At 41.4% G+C, this 20,583-nt stretch overlaps 2 protein-coding genes across 9 annotated transcripts in view; one reads left to right on the top strand and one right to left on the bottom strand.

Annotated features, from left to right (window-relative positions):
* Positions 1 to 7,043: 7,043 nt before the first annotated feature.
* TUG1 (taurine up-regulated 1) lies at positions 7,044 to 17,202 on the bottom strand (the record flags this gene model as incomplete). The annotated part of the gene is made up of 2 exons (XM_072722464.1): positions 7,044 to 13,652; positions 14,805 to 17,202. A coding segment is annotated over one exon (462 nt), but the record flags the coding sequence as incomplete, so codon positions are not given.
* The window catches only part of MORC2 (MORC family CW-type zinc finger 2), a 42,672-nt gene continuing 38,812 nt past the window's right edge, over positions 16,724 to 20,583 (top strand). For 4 of the 8 annotated variants that reach the window (XM_025985901.2, XM_072723172.1, XM_072723171.1 and 1 more), the window contains exon 1: positions 16,832 to 18,749. In XM_025985901.2, the coding sequence (XP_025841686.1) occupies positions 18,682 to 18,749 (68 nt within the window). In that variant the 5' untranslated portion in view covers positions 16,832 to 18,681. Of the gene's footprint in view, positions 19,114 to 20,583 lie in introns of all 8 variants that reach the window. The other 4 variants (XM_025985900.2, XM_072723174.1, XM_072723175.1 and 1 more) reach the window with 4 other exon arrangements.

The following is a 20,583-nucleotide window of genomic DNA, read 5'->3' as shown; positions in this document are numbered from 1 at the left end:
TGGGGCTCCTCAAGGTCCCTCAGTGCTTGCCACTTCATGAAACATGGCTTTGGCCCATTTCCCTGACCTAATGACTAGGTCTGATTTCAGTTACTTTCCCTGACCCAAAGTCCTGGCAGTTCAGGGAGGTGACCTTGGATAAAGCCACAGGTCTTCTGAGATATTCAGAATTACGCCTGAACAGAAAGATACCTTTTATTCTTGTTGGTGTAAAGGACCAGGATTCTTAACCGTGACCTAAACCTGTTTTCTTTTTCAAAGAAGCAGCAGTTGGGAGTGCTGAGTCTCAGTGTGGTTTAGTGAAGTGGTGAAACACTCATCAGTCTGGAGCATGCCCAGATTGGCCACCTGCTCTGACAGAGATGAGGAAGGACATATTTCCTTTTCTTTTCTTTTCTTTTTTTTTTTTTTAAGATTTTATTTATTAATGACAGAGAGAGAGAGAGAGAGAGAGAGAGAGAGAGGCAGAGACACAGGTAGAGGGAGAAGCAGGCTCCATGCAGGGAGCCTGATGTGGGACTCAATCCCTGGACTCCAGGACCACGCCCTGGACCAAAGGCAGGTGCCAAACCGCTGAGTCACTCAGGGATCCCAGAAGGACATGTTTTATCAATGAGAACTGGACCTCATTGGACCCTTAATCCAGGGTTCCTGTCACATTTGCTAACAGATCAGCTGGCACAGGTGGCATCCAAGGACCTCAGCCTATGAGAGAAATGGAATGTGACATGTTTGTTGCCACCAGCACTTCCAAGGGTGATGGGGCAAATAAGGAATTGGTTTTCTTTATAAAAGAGATCGACTATGATGGAATGTATTCTATTGACACTGGCAAGTTGTGGTTAAAAAGATGGCAAGGGAATGGCTGGCCTCCAGGGTATTAATGCCTTAATATTATTGCTAACAACTGCCATTTACTAAGGGCTTATTAGGTGCCAGGCACTGTGCTCAGTACTGTGTGTTCATTCTTTCTCCTAATCCTCATAGGGACCATAGCTATGCCTACTTTTCTGAATAAAGAAATCAGCTCAGAAAGGTTAAGTAGCATGTCGGTGTCTTTGGCCTTGCCAATGCAGAAATTTCTGTGGTTCTGTCTACTGGAGTTAACAAATTCTAAGTTTCTGCCTCTTAATAAATTGATCTCATACTATTTCCTAACACTTACTATATGTCTGCTGTTGTTAATAAGTTGAAATGGGATGGTTCAGTCAGGACTCTGTCCGTTTCATGAAAAGAGAAGACAACTCAAAACGAATTAGATGAAAGTTGGATTTACTGCTTGCAAAAAATGTCCAGGATTACTTTAGCTTCAGGCATGGCTGGATCCAGGGGGCAAATGTCTTTAAGGATTCTCTTTGTTAGGTCCCTGTGCATGTTCCATTCTCGGATACACCATCTTCTTATGGTAGTGAGATGGTTATCAGCAGTACCACACTTGTTAGCCTTAGACTTCTAAATTCAGTGGATTGAAAACAAAAAGAAATGCCTTTCTCAGTTGTTAAAATATCCCCTACCCTCTCACCTCTTAGGATTAACTTGTAGTTTGTATAAGACTGGTTTGGCTTAGATCATACGCTTATCCCTTATCTAAATACCTTGACCAAGGGGCTGCAGGGCTCTGGTTGGTCAGTCTTGGTTATGTACTCACCCTGGAGCCAGGGATAGTTAGCATACAGACAGAGTGGTGGAGGGCAATTCAAAAGAAGTGGGGATAGATAGTGGAAATAAAAAAAGCAATAGATATCCATAGCAGTGGGAATTCTGGGGGCATAAAGAATGGGCACCTGGCTAATAAAGCCAACTGACTAGTTTATGATGGGAGACATATACCTGATTCGTGGCTCAGCAGTCATCCACCTAGAACATTGCACTTCTGTCAGTCCAGCCAGGGGCAAGTTGTTTCAGTAGCATAAAATTAGAACAGATGTGATGAGATGTTCCTAAAAAATATTCCCATCAAAGTATTCAATGGGCAGATTAGGTTCAGCTGTGAGAGACAGAAAACCTCAAATACCAAGTATGTTAAGAGGACAGAATTTATTTTATAAACAACGTCCAGAAGTAAAGAGTTCAGGCCTGGTATGGTGGTTCCTCATTCATCATAAACCTAGGCTCCTTCTAACTTGTTGCTCCATGACATCTGCACACACTTCCTTCTCCACGGTCCAACAGTGACATGCTCAAGTTCTTGCCACCAAGCCCACATTGTGCTCAGCAGAACGGAAGAAAATGGGCGTACTCTTTTAAGGACAGGCTGCAGCAGTTGCTAATGTCCCATTGGCTAAAAAGTAGTCAGTGGGTTATACTTCCATGCAAGGGAGGCTGGAAAATATGTTTGTTCTGGGAAGGACAGATACAGGGAGACAACCAGTCTTTGTCAGAATGTTCACCCTAATGTACAGTTCTTCACTATAGAGAGTGCCCTATCCAGTCACTTGGAAAACAAATACCTTCAAAAGGCAATCCTAAATATTAAGACTTAACTAACCATTACTCTTTGTTCCCCTACTTTTTGATTCTCACTCTTCTATTAGCATATTCTTTTTTTTTTTTTAAGATTTTATTTATTTATTCATGAGAGACACAGAGAGTGAGAGGCAGAGACACAGGCAGAGGGAGAAGCAGGCTCCATGCAGGGAGCCCGATGTGGGACTCGATCCCGAGTCTCCAGCATCACACCCTGGGCCGAAGGCGGTGCTAAACCGCTGAGCCACCTGGGCTGCCCAGCATATTCTAATTAGAAAATAGCCAATTGCAATTTGCTTTAAATATACTTAAATTTAGAAATGACTAAATTTTTTCTTAAAAAAAAAAAAGGCATGTTCTGCCCACAACTAGTGAAACAATGTCAATATGTACAAAGTACTACGTTTCTCCAAACTCTTCAAGTTACATCATGTCTGCTGTGTGTCCACCTTTCTTTGATGATCATTTATTCATTGACACATTTGTAGGTTTTGTTTTCACAAAAATGGGTTCACAACATACATTACTCTGTAACTCTGTCTTTTCACTTATGGTATATATCATAGACATGCCACAGGTTAAGAGCTAGAGGTCTGTCTCATTCTCTTAAAAAGCGGGATCCCTGGGTGGCGCAGTGGTTTGGCGCCTGCCTTTGGCCCAGGGCGCGATCCTGGAGACCTGGGATCGAATCCCACATCGGGCTCCCGGTGCATGGAGCCTGCTTCTCCCTCTGCCTGTGTCTCTGCATCTCTCTCTCTCTCTCTGTGTGACTATCATAAATAAATAAAAATTAAAAAAAAAAGCTGCATAATACTTCAGCTTTTAATTCTAGAAATTATTTAACTAATTCCCTTTGATGGACTGTCAAGTTGTTTCCAGTTTTCTGCTACCACAGGCCATGTTGCAGCAAACTTCTTGCACTGATGTCCTTGTATCGCAGTGCTTTTAGTTCTCTGAGATAGTTCTTCAAAGGGGGACTGCTAGGTTAAAAGATGTATTTAAAAAATGTCATTGCTATGGCCAATTACCTTTAAAAAGATGGGAACACTCCATATTGCCACCAACAATGTACAGAGGTTTTCATTTACCCTAATTTTTGCCACACTGGAAGTCAGTGCTTTTTAAAATTTTACATCTGATAGGTGACCAATGGTACCCTGTTATTTTGAATTACATCTCACTAACCATGCATACACTTTATCTGCTTTCATATGCTTATTGAAATGCCAGAGAGAAAAATGATTCAAAGCATGGACTCAGGAGTCAAATCACTTGAATTTGTGTCATAGCCCAGGACCTGTGATCACCTACTGTAGGACCTGGGCAAGTTACTTCATTCTTCTGAGCCTGTTTTCTTAGCTGTACAACAGGGAGAATACTGTTCTCTATTGAGGTGACTTTTTTTTCTTTTTGTAATAATCAATTTGTAGGAACTCTCTGTATGTTAGTGATATTAATCATCAATCTGTCACTTGTGTTGGAAATTTTTCATGTGTCTCTCACGTGTCTTTTATAGAACTAAGATTTGTTTTCCCCAAATTTGTTTATGTAATCAAATATGTCTATAATTTCCTTGAGAGCTTCTAGATTTTTTGCTTATGATCCCCCATCATAAAATTATAAAAAGTCTCTTAACAATTCTTCTAATATTTCATTTTAACATTTGAATTTGTAGTTTTTCTGCTATTGTCTATGTTGTGAGGCAGGAATTTGGTTGCTCTCTAGGCACTTACGGTAGTTCTATATAGTAGTAACACATATCAAATTTAATTTAGAAACTTCATGGAAAGAGAAATTTGGAATCCTTTTTTCATATGAAATATTATAGGAAACTCCAACATACAAAATTGAGTTGTCCTTGAAGTGGTGAAAGGCTTGAGCAAGACAATGAAGAGCCTTGTAAACAAGTATAAAGTTCCAGAATAAAAGTTTAGATTTTATTCTGAAACAATGGAGCAACTGTTAAAAGGTTTTAGGCAGGGGAGTGACATAATCAGATTTCGTATCAAAGATTACTCTAGCTGCTCTGCAAAGAACAGTCTGTAGTAGGACAGCAGTAGAGATAGTGACACTAGAATGGCATGACAATAGTCTTAGCAATAGATACCTTGGACAAGGCTGATAGAAGTGGAGACAGTTTTAAGGTATATTTACATGATACACTAGGAGAGGGATTATGCTATTTATATATTATGTTCTGGTAGCATAGGAGAGTGTATCATGTAAATGATGTACCTTAATGACTAATAGGGATGATGGGGGTGATAGAAGCTTCAGTGACAAGAGTTAATTCCTGTGTTCTGGTTTGAAAATAAGGGTGGAGGGTGGTGCCATTAATCAAGAACAGAACACCAGAAGAGCAGATTTTGAAGGGAAAATGATCCTTCAGTGTGAAGAATCTGTGTGTTTATCAAGCAGGGGAATATCCAGATGACATTCAGATCTGGAGCTCAGGAAATATACCTGGACTAAAAATAGGAATCTAGAAGTTATCAACATATAGTTGGAAACCAAAGCCATGGGAATGGGGGAGATTCTGCAGAATAGGCCAAGAAGGCCTAAGACAGAGGAGCAACACTGATTCAGTTGGGTTTCTCTGACTGTAAGTAACAAAAATTGACCCTGGCTACTAGGCCTCTGCACATAGTGTAAAGGGATATCTTTTGCAGACCTATGTAACAGCCTGCACAGCCAATATAATGTACAGGAAGGATATAAAGCAGTTCACAAAAAATTTGTGAGAAGCTTAACATTCAAGAAAACCAAGAATCTGGGCAACTGAGGATACCTCAGTAACATGAACTCATATGCTATTTACATATTATGTTTGGGTAGCATGGGAGATAGGCTGCTTCCCAAAGGGAAGGTGAGGTGCTATTCTCAAAGGAGAGGGAAAAGACACTGGTTAGGTAAATGCAGCTGTCCACTATGTTCTATTCCTTGGCTGCCCAGGACATGCATTCTTCAACAGGAGTAATTTTATAAATGCTTCCACTCAACACACTGTAGAAAATGGATTCTTCTCCCTAAGAAGATTATTTAAAAAAGTAATTTCCACTTACCACATCCACTGTCAAACCTAAAACTTCTGTGTGATACTATCCTTGAATTCTTTTTTTTTTTTTTTAATTTTTATTTATTTATGATAGTCACAGAGAGAGAGAGAGAGGCAGACACACAGGCGGAGGGAGAAGCAGGCTCCATGCACCAGGAGCCCGATGTGGGATTCGATCCCGGGTCTCCAGGATTGCGCCCTGGGCCAAAGGCAGGCACCAAACCACTGCGCCACCCAGGGATCCCACTATCCTTGAATTCTTAAACCAAACCTTGAAATCTGTAATTTACACATCCGCTAGCATATTTAACCATCACCAGCACACACCTGTAGATGTTAGAAGATACTGCCAGTAGAATGGCTTCCTCATCCATTTCAAATTGTCAACAGCTACCTGGTTATCTAAATTTTGCCTTCAACAGGCATATGCTTCCAAATGACAAGGGGGAAGTACCTTTATTGGCTCCTTTGCCAATATAAATTGCTCATTTCCCCTACTCTGGGAATATAGGGCAAGTTTTTTGCTGCCTTTAATTCAGATTCAATTCCAGATCTTCCATGTTCCTGAGGGTCTGAAGCCCATTTAACTCTCTGGTATCAATTTGTTATTAATCATTCGGCTGTAAGCAAAAGAAATTTGCTTTGGCTGACAAATGAAAAGGGATCATACTTCAAGGATGTATGGCAGTCTATAGAATCAAAGGAAAATTTGGATAACTAGGCCTTGACAAAAAGAGCCAGGGCACTATGGGGGGCGGGGGGGATATCCTTGCACCAACTCTGATAGTTTTCTTGGGACACTATCATTAGAATGAATCAGCTCCTGATTGTTTGTGTCACCTCTGTTAAGACTCAAAATCATGGTGAGAAGAGAATTTTGATTGGACAAGCCTTGGGTCACATGATCAACCAGGGGGGTATGAGGCTGTAATATTGTAATCTATAGTTTCACTAAAACCACAGAATGGAAAGGAATAGCATTCCAAAGGAAATGTGGGGATCTATCATTAAAAGAAAGGGGAAATGACTCAGGAAGCAAAAATCAATGGATAGCCATTATACTTAAATATTTAAATGGTGGGGAGAAGACTATCTACAATGGAGCAACAGCCAGAAAGGCAGGAAGACAATGAGAAGTGTCACCTAAAGGGGGTGCGGTGGTGAGGGGGGAAGGTCACTACTGAACTGGACTATGAGATCAAAATACTCAAGGATTTCAAGGAAAATGTTTTTCCCTTTTACTAGCTACTGTGAACACTGCAGTAATCTTTAGTGAACACTGATACTATGATATTCTGGTCATCCAAAACAACTCAGACATTTAAAGAGATATGCTTGAAAAATTAAGAAACACTGAGCTGAGTTTCTCAAAGAAGGTACACAACAACCTTGTCAGCTTCAGTAATGGATGATGAATAGATTTATCTAAATATTAACTAACATAAAGATGGGTATTTAAAATTACTTGACAAAATAAGCTCAGTGGTAAGTAACCTGCCAAAGTCAAACAATAAGTACTAAATTTAATTTTTAAAATCCTTTATTTTTAAATAAAGTTTAAAAGTAATGTGAGTAGTGTAAAATATTCAATACAGAAACATATAAAGTTGAAAGTCTCATGTAAACTACACTATTTGAAGAAAGCCATTAGTTGACTTTTCTATGCATCATAAACACAAATTTTTAAGTGAGTTCATACTATACATTTTTCTATTAATAGTTTGTTGCACTTAATATTATCATGGCCATTTTCCATGTCCGTACAGAATAAAGGTAGCTTATTAATTTTAATAGCCATATAGATTTTCTTACATGGCTGAAACGTGTTATTTAACCAATCCTTTACCAATAAATACTTAGGTTTTCTTCTGTATTTTTCTACCATGTAATTTTTATGTGTCTGTAGTAACTTAAACATTGTCACTTCCTGTTTCACTCTGTCTTCTGGTTTGAAAAGTAAGTTCAGTGTGGCCATGACCTCCAGTTTAATAAATACTTGAATCTGTTAAGTTTTGATATTGGTAGACAGTATACTAGTCAGGACTGACTCAATATTAAGCAATAGAAACCCAACTCAAAGTAACTTAAAGCAAAAAAGGGTATTTATTGGCTCACATAACTGAAAAGTCCATAGGGATATACTAGCTTCAGGCACGGTTGGATCCAGGGGCACAAACATTGTCATCAGGACTCAAGTCTCTCCATCATTTGGCTCTGCTTTCCTCTGCACTGGCTTCATTTTCTGGCTCATTTAATATGGTGGGCCCTGTTGGTTAGAGCTTTCATACTACAAAGCCAAGCAACCTCAGTAAAGATAGCTTCTGAGCTTCTCCTCCACAGTTCAGTAAAACTCTTATGGCTGAGTATCACTGGACCAATTTGAATCAAACCATTCTAGAACCAATCACTATGGTGAAAGAGATGGGACTATGCTGATTGATCAGGTCTCAATTACATGTATACCCAAGAAGCTTAAAGTTAGGCCAGACTGTCTGAACCATGTGAACTGGAAATAAGGAAAAGTGGTTCCAAGAAATATCAGAGTTGTTATAAAGAGTGCAATGGATGCTGGTCAATCAAAAACGACTAATGTCAATTGTAAGACCAGATACTGAAAAATTCGCTTAGTCTCTGTTCAGTAACAGCTGGCATTGTTACTTTCTTGATAATAAGAGTATTTTTGAAGAAAACATCGTGAGGAGTAAGTCTGTCCTGTACTCAGGAAGCCTGTAATCCATTTGAAGGGAATAATCATGTCCAATAGAGTACTTTGGATAATGCAATAGCATTTCAACAGAAGTAAACTCGGTGGCCTTGAATCTGAGAACCCAACCGTCTTGCTGACACAAAGCAGAACAAGCCTCCCATTGGCAAATAGTCCTGAGGCTGCTGAAGTCAGTGGTAAGTTTAAGTGGAAACCTTTTCTTGGGTTCTTTTTAGCTGTTTGCCAAGGTGAGCTGGTACATTTCTGTCATCTCTGTATTACTGCAGAAGAGAGGAATGGACAGTGCTTTCAATCTGCTGTAGTCCTTCAGATCTAGTATAAGGTCTCAGATGCTGAAAATGATCAAATATATATATGTAGAGACTTACTCTGCACTTAAAAAGAGCTGCTGGTCAAGTAGTATATAGCATGGTCCTTCCAGTTGTGAACATTAAGTCCAGGGGAGTGGGTGGGGGTGAGGTGCAGGTTGCTTCAATTCAAAACTCCTGGGTGGAAATGAGGGTAAGACAGGCTGATACCAGTTGTAGTTTTCTCAAGCACAGCCAGTCTGATTGCAAATTTTCAAAAATGGCAGACAGGGCTAGGTTACATAAAACAGGCAAATAGGTTACCTTCACCAGGGCTAGCCACACCAATAGCCAGGATGTTATCTGGAAGAACGGGCAGATTGATATCAATGCTCTGTAAATTAGTTTTTACCCTGAGTACTCCAGGGTCATTCCTTAGGGTTTCCTCTGGATACCATTTTCATCAGTCAGGTATACAGCTTTCATTTTCATATTTATCTGCCCAAGAACTTTCAGCTCAGTAGAAGGATATATTCCCAATTCAGACTTGAGGTTCTGTTGAGGAGTCTATGCTACATCTGGGAATGACAAGGTTGGGAGAGCCAGGTTCATGAAGGTTGGCCCTACTCTCTTTGGTAATCAAGTCTCCATCTTCTGAAACGGCCCGTCTCTGAGAATCAGCTTATAAAAAAGGCCTTAGATTGGTTGGATAGTGCTGCCGAAAGACTTAGATTGAGATCTGAGGCAGGGAGATAGGTAAAGCCCTAAATTTGAGTTTTAGGCTTTATTTTCAACCATCAATTTTTATATACAGTGTATATTAGACTCTCGAACAGATGATCCTCACCTTAAGTCCCTCATTTTGACTGTGTTTGACAGGATTAAACGGAATGACTGGCAGTGTAGATCCGTATCTTTTTCTGTAAAGTACAGAAAAAAAAAATTGAGCTGACATTTTGAAGGTAGTAGAAAATGGAGTTTGTAGATAACTTCTTATTAACAATAGTTGTATATACAAGCAAGCTAGTCATTAGATTTTTATTAGTTGAGGATGCACAGGCCTTGTTTGATGATTTGTAGACAAAGTCACATAATCCGGGTTAGTCTAGAGAATAAGAGACAAAGATACAAAGAAATCATTCCCAACATTTAACCAGTGCATTCATTAGAGTATAGTTGAGGATAGCTGGCCCTTAAGTAGACTGTGAAGTGAAGGACTGAGATTTCACTCATAACAAAAATCGAAGTCTACTTGTCTGACATGATCTGGTCTGGGAGTTCATGAATTGAATCCATCCTGCAGAAACAGATTAAGTTGTCTTAATGCCTGAGAGTATCTCATAGCAAGGAATGAAGTCAGCCACTCTGAATCAGTGTAAAACAACAGTATTGAGACAGATGAAACTCCATTAAAACATCCACAAGGACAAGACACTGTGGTCTTGTAATATTAGGAAGAAGCTGCAGGAAGCTCTGGAGTCTAAAATCTTAGCTGCAGGCTTTGTAGATTTTCAAGTCAGTCTACATTTCCAGCAAAAAGGTAGATGATACACAACTTGAGATGCCCAGCAAGCAAACTACCATGGCTTGGTCAAAAGGTCTACCTCCAAATATCCCTAACGCCTGGTAGTTGATGGTACCAGACATCAAAAGATCCATCATAAGAGTACCTCTCATTGGTTAGAAGAAAATTTTCCAAAGCATCAAATTTAACATCATATACAGGAGAGAGGATATTCAAAAATAGTCTCTTGTGGATCAGGTGTTACATGTAGTTAGAGAAGAGTATTTGTAATTTTGGAGATGTGCCAATCATGGAGGAAATTTTTTTTTTTTTAAGGTTGTTAGCTCATTTATCTTGGAAAACAGCAGTTAAACTGAAAAATAACCAAGGAGCAGTGTAACTGCCCCTGGTTGAGTCATAGTGACTTGGAGTTTTGAGAATTAGATGAATAACCATTACCCCTAGATAATGTTACCAGTATTTCAGTTCTACTTTCATTGTTAATGGTTATCCCTTGCACACGAAGTAGAGTACCATGGCTGATGATGGGAGGTCCAACGTATACAAGTTGGTCTACCATGGCCTCAATGAGGCATCATCAACTCTAGTACCAGCTTCAATACCTGGCGATTCAGGTATCCAAAGAGGATCAAGACTTCAGAGTTATTTATTTCAAGTACCACTAGAGCATCTGGTGTTTGTGAAAGAAGTTGGGTAAGGGGGTATGTCAGTGTAGAGTACATATGAATTGCTCTCTGACTATATTGAATCCCGGAATCACTGACTTGATATCCATCTGGGGGTACAGGGCTGTTGATCTAGTCCATTTGATACCACTTTCAGCCCACATGACTACTCTGAGGGGGCAAAGATATGCCCATCTTCTTGTACTTTTCTGACTTTGCCCACAGTAAGTATTCCTAAGGATGAGTAGCATCAACTGAACATGGACTTGGTTGGTAGAGGTACAGATCAGAATGCCATTCAGGTTGCACATGTTGTCTAGGGCAGTGGTTTTCAAACAGTGTTCTGAAGAATTCTAGGTGTTGTAAAGAAGTCTCCTTAGGAGTCACCATGGTGATAAAGGAAGATGCTTGTGGCAGGTTTCAGGACCCCCACTCCTGCTTCATCTACAGCAGCTTCTCTTTTACTCTGGGCTTCCACATAGTTTTCATCCAAAGGGCTTCATGGTCACAAAGCCTTTGGAAAACCAATGATCTAAGAATAAGTTGTTCACAAAATGCTGAAATACAAAAAATAGGTCACAGAAACCAGAAACTGTGAGCAAAGGCTGTGGTAAGCCAAGAAGGTGTTTTCCTAGTCATTCTTTCCCTAATATGGGCCACATTACAGAATGATGAAGTTATAACATTCAAGTGTGCTATAAATTGATGGCCTCAAATTGGGTTTGTGACTATCAAATAACAGTCTAATTGGCTTTAAGTGACAATAGTACTGGAGTTTTTGCAGTCAGCATACATCTGCAAAATGTATTCATTTCTTTGCAAATATTATCCCAAGTCCATGACTAGATGACTTATTTTCAAGTACTGCTAAGATCTCAATGGGCCACAATTCAAATTCTAAGAAAATATTTCCTTCTCATCCCCCCTCCCCCTTTTCTCCATTCTTCTCCTCCTCCCTTCCCTTCCCAATCTCACCCACTTAAGTGAGATTCAATACCTTTGGGCTAGGTTTACAGCACAATTCTAAGGACAGACAAGTATATAGTTAAATGTCATGGAATCCATCCAATTTGGGGGATATTAACTTTTCCCCATTCCCTTCCCATATATTCCCACAAATTTTCTAGCAGTTCCTTTAACAAATAGAGGTAATATGATCAAGATATAAGACTCTTAGATGATTAAAACATACCAATTCAAGCAGTTATTGACAAAGTACAAAAAGGGAGGGGGGAAGGGCTTCAAAGATGCTGTTTATTCCTGGGCCTCCAGGGCAATCAGGAACCACTGGCTATACTGCTCTAAAGCAGTTTCCCTCATTCCATTTAAAGGAATGCTGCAAAAATAACATTGTGTTTGATTAAACTTAGGACATACTGGGCTAAACAGCTCAATGAGGCTCCCTGTTGCAAGCCTTCTTAGAGCCTATAATACACTATATTGAATCAGGGGAGGGAACACATATTTTACCACCTTACAGGACTCCGGAAGCTCTATGTATATAGATTATATGTATGCATCAAATATACACATGCATACATATATGAACAGCCCTGCTCTAAAAAAAATGTAGTAGAACTATTAAGTAAATGTTTGAGGGCAAAGGACCATAGATAATAAGATCTTGGTGTCTAGGAGTTATTAACAAGACTTAGAAAAAAAAAAAAAAAAAAAGAGAACAAAACATGAATAGGGATCTCCAATTAATTAGCCCATTTGGAAGACCATGGAAACAACTAAGAGTAGCTTTGTGTTTCATGTTACATAGTTTTACTGTCATATGAACGTGTGCCATGTTGACTGGATAGTCTACCACTATGGAGAGTCTGCTCTTAAACCTTAGGGTTATTGCCATGGAATTCTGGTCTAGGTGCAGCCATCATAAGATTACACTTAAAACATCCTGAGAGCACCACATCAGGAAGTTGGAAACTTTTCCAGGGTTACCAATCTCCAACCATCTTAACAATGCAGGTAAAGTGGAGGCTAAGTTAATTTCATGGAGAGAACTGGACTGGGAGTCAGAAGGCCTGAGCTCTACCACTTTATAGGTGTGTCACCTTGGATAACCTTTTATATTTCCATTTCCTCATTTGCAAAAAGGGATTATAATTTACTGTGTTATTTTGATAATTGAGATTAATGTAAAAGTGCTTTGAAACTATAAAGTGCTAAATAAACATAAGGGATTACCATTATAGGTTCTACCTGGATATATCAAGAGGTCTTTTCTGGAATCTGATTGGAGCTTTGTGAGATGCTGTTAGGTAAAGGGATTCCTTGGTAGAATTTCTTACATTTGTGTGAAAAGTTCTGGTTCCTGAGTAATCCCAAAGATGCTGTGAGTTCACTGTGCCTTTGTTTTAATCCCAATATCTGCTGGTCAGAATATCTGCTTTCTATTCAGTAGGCTACTATAGACTTGAAGTGGACAAAGAATAGGGTCCAGTGACCTGGATAGGATCCTAGACACTTCATTAATTTCAATCATTTGAGATTGTGGGGTATGGTCCAATGCCATTCTTGACAAGATGTTGTCATTCTTCAGTGTTGATAACTAAAAATCCCCTGGTCCAAATTTACCATGTCTCTGAAGGCCTTAACTGAAGAAATGAAATGCACACTCGAGGAAAAAATTGGGCCTTTGTTGCGACAATATAGTTTCAGCTACTTGGCTTAAACAGTTTGACTTCACTATAAAGGGCTGTTCTGAATCTGAGTGGAACAGGAGTGGAGGTGAAGGCCACATCATGATGGTTGAATGCCTCCTGGATCACAGTGGTCCACTGGAATGGTGTCTTCTTCAGCAGTAAGGTGAAGGAATCACCAAGGGCAAAAATCCAGGTACCAGATCTGTAGACTGATGGAACAGTACAAGGAAGGTGGTCAGAAGGTCCAGATGAATACTCAGCAATCAGGAGGCACAGGACTGGAAGGGACAGGAACAAAACAGGTAAGATAACAAATGTATGGAATTAGAAACACAGGATTCTAACACTGGAGTGAGTGTGCTATCAGCTATCAGCTGCCTGATGGGTACTAATTCTTGATAGGACTAGCTAGGAAGCTGACAAATGATAAATGCAGAATTAAAAAATGCTTTCTGATTAACAATTAGTGATGATAAGAACAGAAAGAGTTCTCTGGCAGGGACTGCTTCCTGACTCAAGAACAAACCGTCTCAGAGTAGCAACAAACAGGAATTGCCCTTAAGTCTCATAATTTGGGGGAGTAATTTGATTGTATTCAGCCTGCTGAGCAATGCCTGAAGGGGGAGAAAGAAGTAGCTCAATGGGCAGCACATGAAGAACTGAATTTAAATTTACATACAAACAACGAAGGAGACCTTGTCTTTCTTTTCCAATGCTTTCTTCAAACTATCCTACCACCTCATACTTTTAAAAGTTGTCCTTAACTTTCATTTTAAGAAGATTCCATCTTGTGTGGGAAAGAATAAGATACCCAGGGAATAAGACCCTGGTATTCGCACCCTTCTGTTAATACCCTATATATCAGTTTTTCTTTACATCTGAGGGCTCCCTAAATCTTTTAAATTTAGAATCAAAAAACAAAAACAAAAAATCATGAAACATAGAAAGAAATATGGCCCATAATAGTGATCTTTTTCCTAAATCAAGAGTACTTAGGTTACCAAATATCTTATGGAGAATCTATTTTGATGGCCTGCTCTCTAAATTAATTCTTTCTACAAAACGCTTCATCACATGTAGCAGTACAGGTGGGCAAAGATCCTTAAGACAAAGCCTTTGCTTTCAAGGCACTTGCTATCTGGAAAAAGCAAATGCTTGCCAGGGACTTTACGAGGTATGCTATGCAAATGTAGCTAAAAGGTAAACAACTTAACATAAAATAATGAAATATTATTTAATATAAAACTTAAGAAAAAGTAAAGCTAAAGAGACGCATGAAGTAGAGAACATGTGACGTAGATATTGAGGAAATGGCAGCATTTTGACAAGTGAAGAACCAGAGGAACACATCCCAAAGTAGAGAGCAAGAACGGAAAGTGCAGAGATGGTAGGTAAGTAAAGAGTGAGGCATTTTGGAAAATATCAAGTACCGTAATTCACTTTTGATGGAGTGTTGCTAGAGTTTGCACTGAAGGTCTGGCAGAAACTCAGGTCTTCGAATTCCCAGTAATAGTGCTGGTGGCAGTGCTTGCTCGGTTGTTGTCTCTTCTTGAAGCAAGGTCAACAGCCCCCAAATTCAAAAACATAAATATTCAGCTCCAGAGTTCCTGTCACATCCTGACAAGCTCTTCAAATGGCAGGTGCAGTTCTTGAAAATCTGGAAATCTGGAGTCCATGTCATGGCTACACAGAAGAGCATCTGCTCCAGGTAGTGCAGAACACCGCAGTGAAACCTTTTCGGCCTCCTATCCTGGACATCTCACGTTTTGTCACAGAATTTCAAGCTTTGAGTTCCAGTTGTTTTTTTCCCCCTCCTTTCTCTGGAGGAAAGCATCTTATAAGATCACCACAGTCTTAAGATTCTTTTGAGGTACATCCAGATAATAACAAAAGAGCTAAAAGACCAACACGTTTTTCTCCAAAACAGTCATTTCTCTGGAAGTGTGATCATTTGTCTCTCCCCTTTACGTAAAAGGAATAGTCAATTGATTTTCTCAGACATTTGTATGTAATAGCAAAACAGGTAAACGCCTAACCAGACAAAATACACTTACATGTGTTTATGTTCACTTGCTTAGAGCTGTACCACTGGTAAGCACCACCCCACAAAATGAAAATGTTTGAAATCCAACTGTTCAAACATTTCTATAGTGTTTGCTGGACAATGGCCTGGAATTTGATAAAAGCAGCTGACAATTAACAAAGAAGCATTTTGGCCATCTTAGTGACACACTTTCAAGCAAATAGAATACAAAGCAGGCCAGGAAACAGTTAAGCATTGAAACACTTCCAAATCTACTGATTTTGCAGTTCAGCAGAAGTCATGACAAAACTTTCCAGAGAATGTTAACCTTCCATTTAGAAACATAAACCCCCAAACATCTTCAGGAATTCCATGCCTAATTTAGTCTGTTCCAAGTGAGCCAGCTTGCTAAAAATCCACCTGCACCATTAATTAGCTGGACTCGGCAGCACCATTTAAAAATAAGCCTGCTCACTACCAACCGCACAGACTAAGGATACAGAATATTGAAGAGTAATGGATGGCAACCATGGTTGTGGAAAATTGTCAATGAAAGAGGAAGGTAGTCAGGTACCAGTATAAGCAGCAGAAAACCAAGAATTGCTGGCCCAAAGATTCTACAGGCTTCTTAATAGTAGAGAACACACCCATTTCTAGTTTTAGCTGCTTTATATTGGGTGCCATTGAGCCATACCAACATGTCAGCCACCCTTCAGGCACCCCATGGTAAAAGGAAAGGACTCAGAATAGAAGCCAAGCAGTGGAGTGTTGTTACCCCAACTATCCATTATGCATAGAAACAGCTCACATATCCCAGGGATTCAAACAGGGGCTTCAAATCGGTTGTGAAGGGTCCCAAATGACATCTAGGCCTCAGTTTCCTCCCTGTGGCATAAAAGAATCATAGTTCTTAACTCTTCTGGGTCTCAGTCCCCTTTGAAAACTTGCTGGCGATGGATCCTCATTCCCCAAAAATGCACACTCCCACTATTTCTGCATACAATTCCAAGGAGTTTAGGGGGATCTCCAACTTCAATCCAAGGTTCCCAGGTTCAAAATCCAAGAACTGGGCAATTGCTAACTTTTCTTACAACTCAAAAAAACCCCGTTACAAACAATAATCATCCCTTACGTACATACCAACGCTTTATACTTTACAAAGCGCTTTCAACCCCACAAACATTGATAGGCAGAGGAGGAAACTGAGGCGCCGACAAATTACAGAGTGATTTGCCTAAGGTCACTCGGCCAGCTGGTGGCTAGGCCCGGAAGCAAACCCAGCTCTTCCGACTCCGGGGCTTGTCTCCCCACCCCGGAGCTGCCGCCAGAGCTCCCGCCCCTCACTAAGGGGGCATAAGGAGAAAAAGGCAAAGTAGAAAGCCCACCACCAACCATCCCCCAGCGCCCTCTTGCCCCCCCAACTGGGTCCTTGCAGGCCCCGAAGGGTGGCGCCAGGCCTCCAGGCCAGCCCCGGCCACCCCCGCCTCCCCGGACGCGCCAAATCCCGCCGCCGCCGCCTCCCCGGGAGCGGGGCGGAGCAGCTGCCCGCCGCCGCCGACCACCCGGACGACTCCTCGTCGAATCGCAAACGCATAGGCCGCCGCCCGAGTTCTGCGTACGAGAAGAAAGACGCGGCGCGAGCGCCAACGGCCACCGGGCGCGCGCCGCGGCGGCCGGGCCTGCGCCCCAAGAGCTGGATGCCAGAGCAGGAGAAAGAGCCGCCAACCGATCGCTCGATCGACCGCGCGCCCGCTCCTTCGCCCTACCAGACCGGGGAGGGGGGGAGGGCGCGCCAGGGCTTCTTCGAGTTAGGGGCCTGACTCCCCGGCGACGAGACAAGATGGCTCCTCCGGTCCGCGCCGCAGCTACCGTCCCGGCTGCGTCGCTCGGCCCGCCCCCGGTACTGTTTCTTTAAATGGCGGAGAGGGTCATGAAAGCAGGAAGAGAGGCGCGCGCTCTCACGTGACAGGGGCGGGCCCGGCTAACAAGATCCGGTCACGTGGAGACCCGCTTCCCGCCAATCGGGAGGCGTCGCATCAGGGCGGGGGCGGGAAGAGCTGCGGCTCCGTGATTGGCTGAGTGCGCCGCGGAGGCCTCGGGGGCTTGGGGCGTCGGGGAGTGCGCGAGGCGGCCCGGGTTGTGTGCACTAGCGGAGACAAAGCGGTGCCCGAGGTGGCCGTGGCGGCTGCGGCAGCGGCGGCAGAGCAGCCCTAAACGCCGAATATCGTGGTGCTGAGTCCTGTCATCATCTCATCCAGCGCGGCGCGTGGGCGGCTTGTCTCGCGGCGGCGGCGGCAGCGGCGGAGGCGGAGGCAGCACATGGTTCCAAGAGCGCGCTGCGGTTGTTGGGTTCCAATTCCGTGGGGAGGGACAAAGGCAGCTTTGAGCACCGGGCAACGCCCGGTCGGGTGGTGCGCTCGCCACACTGCCCTCGACTCGAGCCTTGAAAGCTGGGACTAACTCCTCTCAGTGAGGAGGAGGCAGCCTCGGTACCGAGGCCCGGCAAGGGCCCGGCAGCCAGAGGCCTCTGTCTGAGGGAAGTGGGGGAGGGGCGCTGCCCACGTCAGGTGATTTGGGCGGGTCAATTCTGAGGCGTCTTTGTGGGTCAGTGTGAGGTAATTTGACCAGCGCGCTACCCTGAGGAGATTGGGACGGGACCACAAGCTAGATTGCTTCTGGGCTTTGGAAACAGAAATCGCCATCAGCGCTTAGACCTTTCAGTTGGGAGGTGGTGAAGCCGGAACTAACGCCGTATGTACTCCATCGACTTCGTAGTCCTCAGCCTGGGGCCTGTTTAAGAATCCTGGGCTCATTGGTGAAGAAATGGGTGACTGTCCAGTTTTATGACCGAAGTTGGTAAATTTCCGGATTGCTAAATTTTCTGATCAGAAATTTAGAGGAACAAAGAAAGCTTGAAGAACTTGTGAAGATGGAGCAGTCATAAATCTTCAACTCCCAATACCGTCTACTCCAAGACCATCCACATTCGACTCGAACTATCGCAACTTAATGCTAAAGCACTTTAAGACTACAGATTTATAACATAGTTTTTTCCCCCAGAATATTGCATCATAAACATTGAGAAGATTAAAAAAAAGGAGGAATCAGTTGTAGTTTTAGACATCTCTTTGAATGTGTTTTGAATAGGTACTAGGAAACCTTCTTTAACCGTCAGAAGCACAGACTTACCAAACCTTTACTGGAAGGAATCCTCGAAAATCTATTACACCGTAAGGTTTTATTTCCCAGTTAGGGGGTAAAGGACTGGAGACCTCACTGCACTCATGGCTTTCACAAATTACAGCAGTCTCAATCGAGCTCAGCTAACCTTTGAATATCTGCATACAAATTCGTAAGTATCCTTTAGGTGCCACTGAGGTCACTGCTAACTCATTCCTTGATAATACGGAGATCCTTTTCCCAGAAAATTCTGCGTTTTTACTTTTGGGGATGTATCACTGGATGAGTCTTGAGCTCTGTGTTGAAGAACTGAGATCAGTGAAATATTTGTTGCTAATCCAGAAGAATATGATCTTCATTTGTTGGATCAAAATATATTTGCTCATATGCAAATTTTTGCTTTTTTGAAGTCAATATATTGAATTGTTTCATTCGAGTGTTGGATAGGAATCCAACAAGTACTCTTTGGATCACCAGAAGTTGGACTATTCTAGAATCAACTGTTTCTCTTTAGTGACAAAAGCCAAAACAGTTGGGTAATAAGTCTTTTTTTTCCTAGCAAGAAAAAAAAAGAAGACATTTAGATGACAACTTTTGAGAAGAAATTATTAGTTTATCTTTTCAGCAACAGTTGGCTCTATCATCTAGGGAGATCTGTCCTTACGTCCAATATTTTATGTGCTAAGCAGGAAATGGCAACTTGTTTAAACCCATAATTTAAATAGCCTTCCCCCAAAATGTGCAAATCACAGAACACATAACGTGTTTATGATTCTTGAGTTCATGAAGAGATTATCATTATCCCATGTTGATCAGGAATGTTTCAGGTTTAATTCTTATGCCCACTCTCTTGGAGGTAATTTGGTGGGATCATAACTACACAGTGTTTTTCACACATTCGTTTGTCACTTTTGAGATGAAGGTAAGTATTCTACCATTTTAGTGATGGAGAAGTGATGAGCAGCTACATGAATGGCCCAGAGAGCTGAAGAACTACCTTGAGGGTTGAGAATATAGACTTCAATCATCTAGTGGTAGTAAAATAGTATTTAGCTTTTATGGGAAAGAACAATATGTTAATTTGTGATGACATCCGTAATTTTTTTTCTTTTCTCCAATTAAGGAAATAAAATTTTTCTGAGTAGTGAAGTGAATTGCCAAATGGTGATAGCCTGCTTTTATTTTTTGTTTAGGAAGCTTATTATTGAACTAGAACGTTTTAGAGTAGATACTGTAGAGGCCATTTAGGTGAAGTCTCATGTTATGGATGATGAATCCGAAACTCAGATAAGGTTGCAGATCAGGCTTGCTTAGCTAGTTTATAACACAGTCTTGGGCAAAATCTTCACTATCCTTTTTTATATTTGGACTGCCATGTTTAAGAACAAGCACATGAAGGCCACTTAGATGTTCTCAGGTGATTGTATTTGATAAATGGTTACTTCAGTTCTGAATTGTGGAATGAGGGGCCAAATTTGGAACGGTGGATTATGATAATCTTGGAAGACCATGAATGGTACTTGCAAAACTGGGTGGGTTGTTCTAGCTTTCCCCAACGACTTTATTTGATAATAAAATAGTAGTTACAACCAGTTAATTGCTTCTTGCCATTACTTTTAAACATGTGTAATCTTTATAATAACGTTGCTGGAGTAAGGATTCTTCCTGTTTTACATTTGTGGAAACAGGCTCAAATTGAGTAACATGCCAAAACACACCTGCTAAGTGGCAGATTTAAGGCAATATGATTTATTTGGCCACAGTGGTTAGTGTCTTTAACCATTATTAGGCAGTCAGTGCTAACTCTAGTTAGTTTTGCCTTAAGGGCTTGTTTTGCTTCAAGGAAAGGGTTTACTTCCTACTTGGAAAGTCTGTTCAGTTTATCTCAAAAACCTTTAATTTGAGGTTTTGGAATGTTGTTTCTTTTGCTATCTTATAACTTAATAGGTGAGCAGAACTAAGGTAAAGAATCAAGCTCTAGTTAAGTCATTTGTTTAAAGTGAAAT

Source organism: Vulpes vulpes, chromosome 10 (genome assembly GCF_048418805.1).
Source record: "Vulpes vulpes isolate BD-2025 chromosome 10, VulVul3, whole genome shotgun sequence".
NCBI classification, from domain to species: domain Eukaryota; kingdom Metazoa; phylum Chordata; class Mammalia; order Carnivora; family Canidae; genus Vulpes; species Vulpes vulpes.
This window is presented reverse-complemented; position numbering and strand designations above follow the sequence as displayed.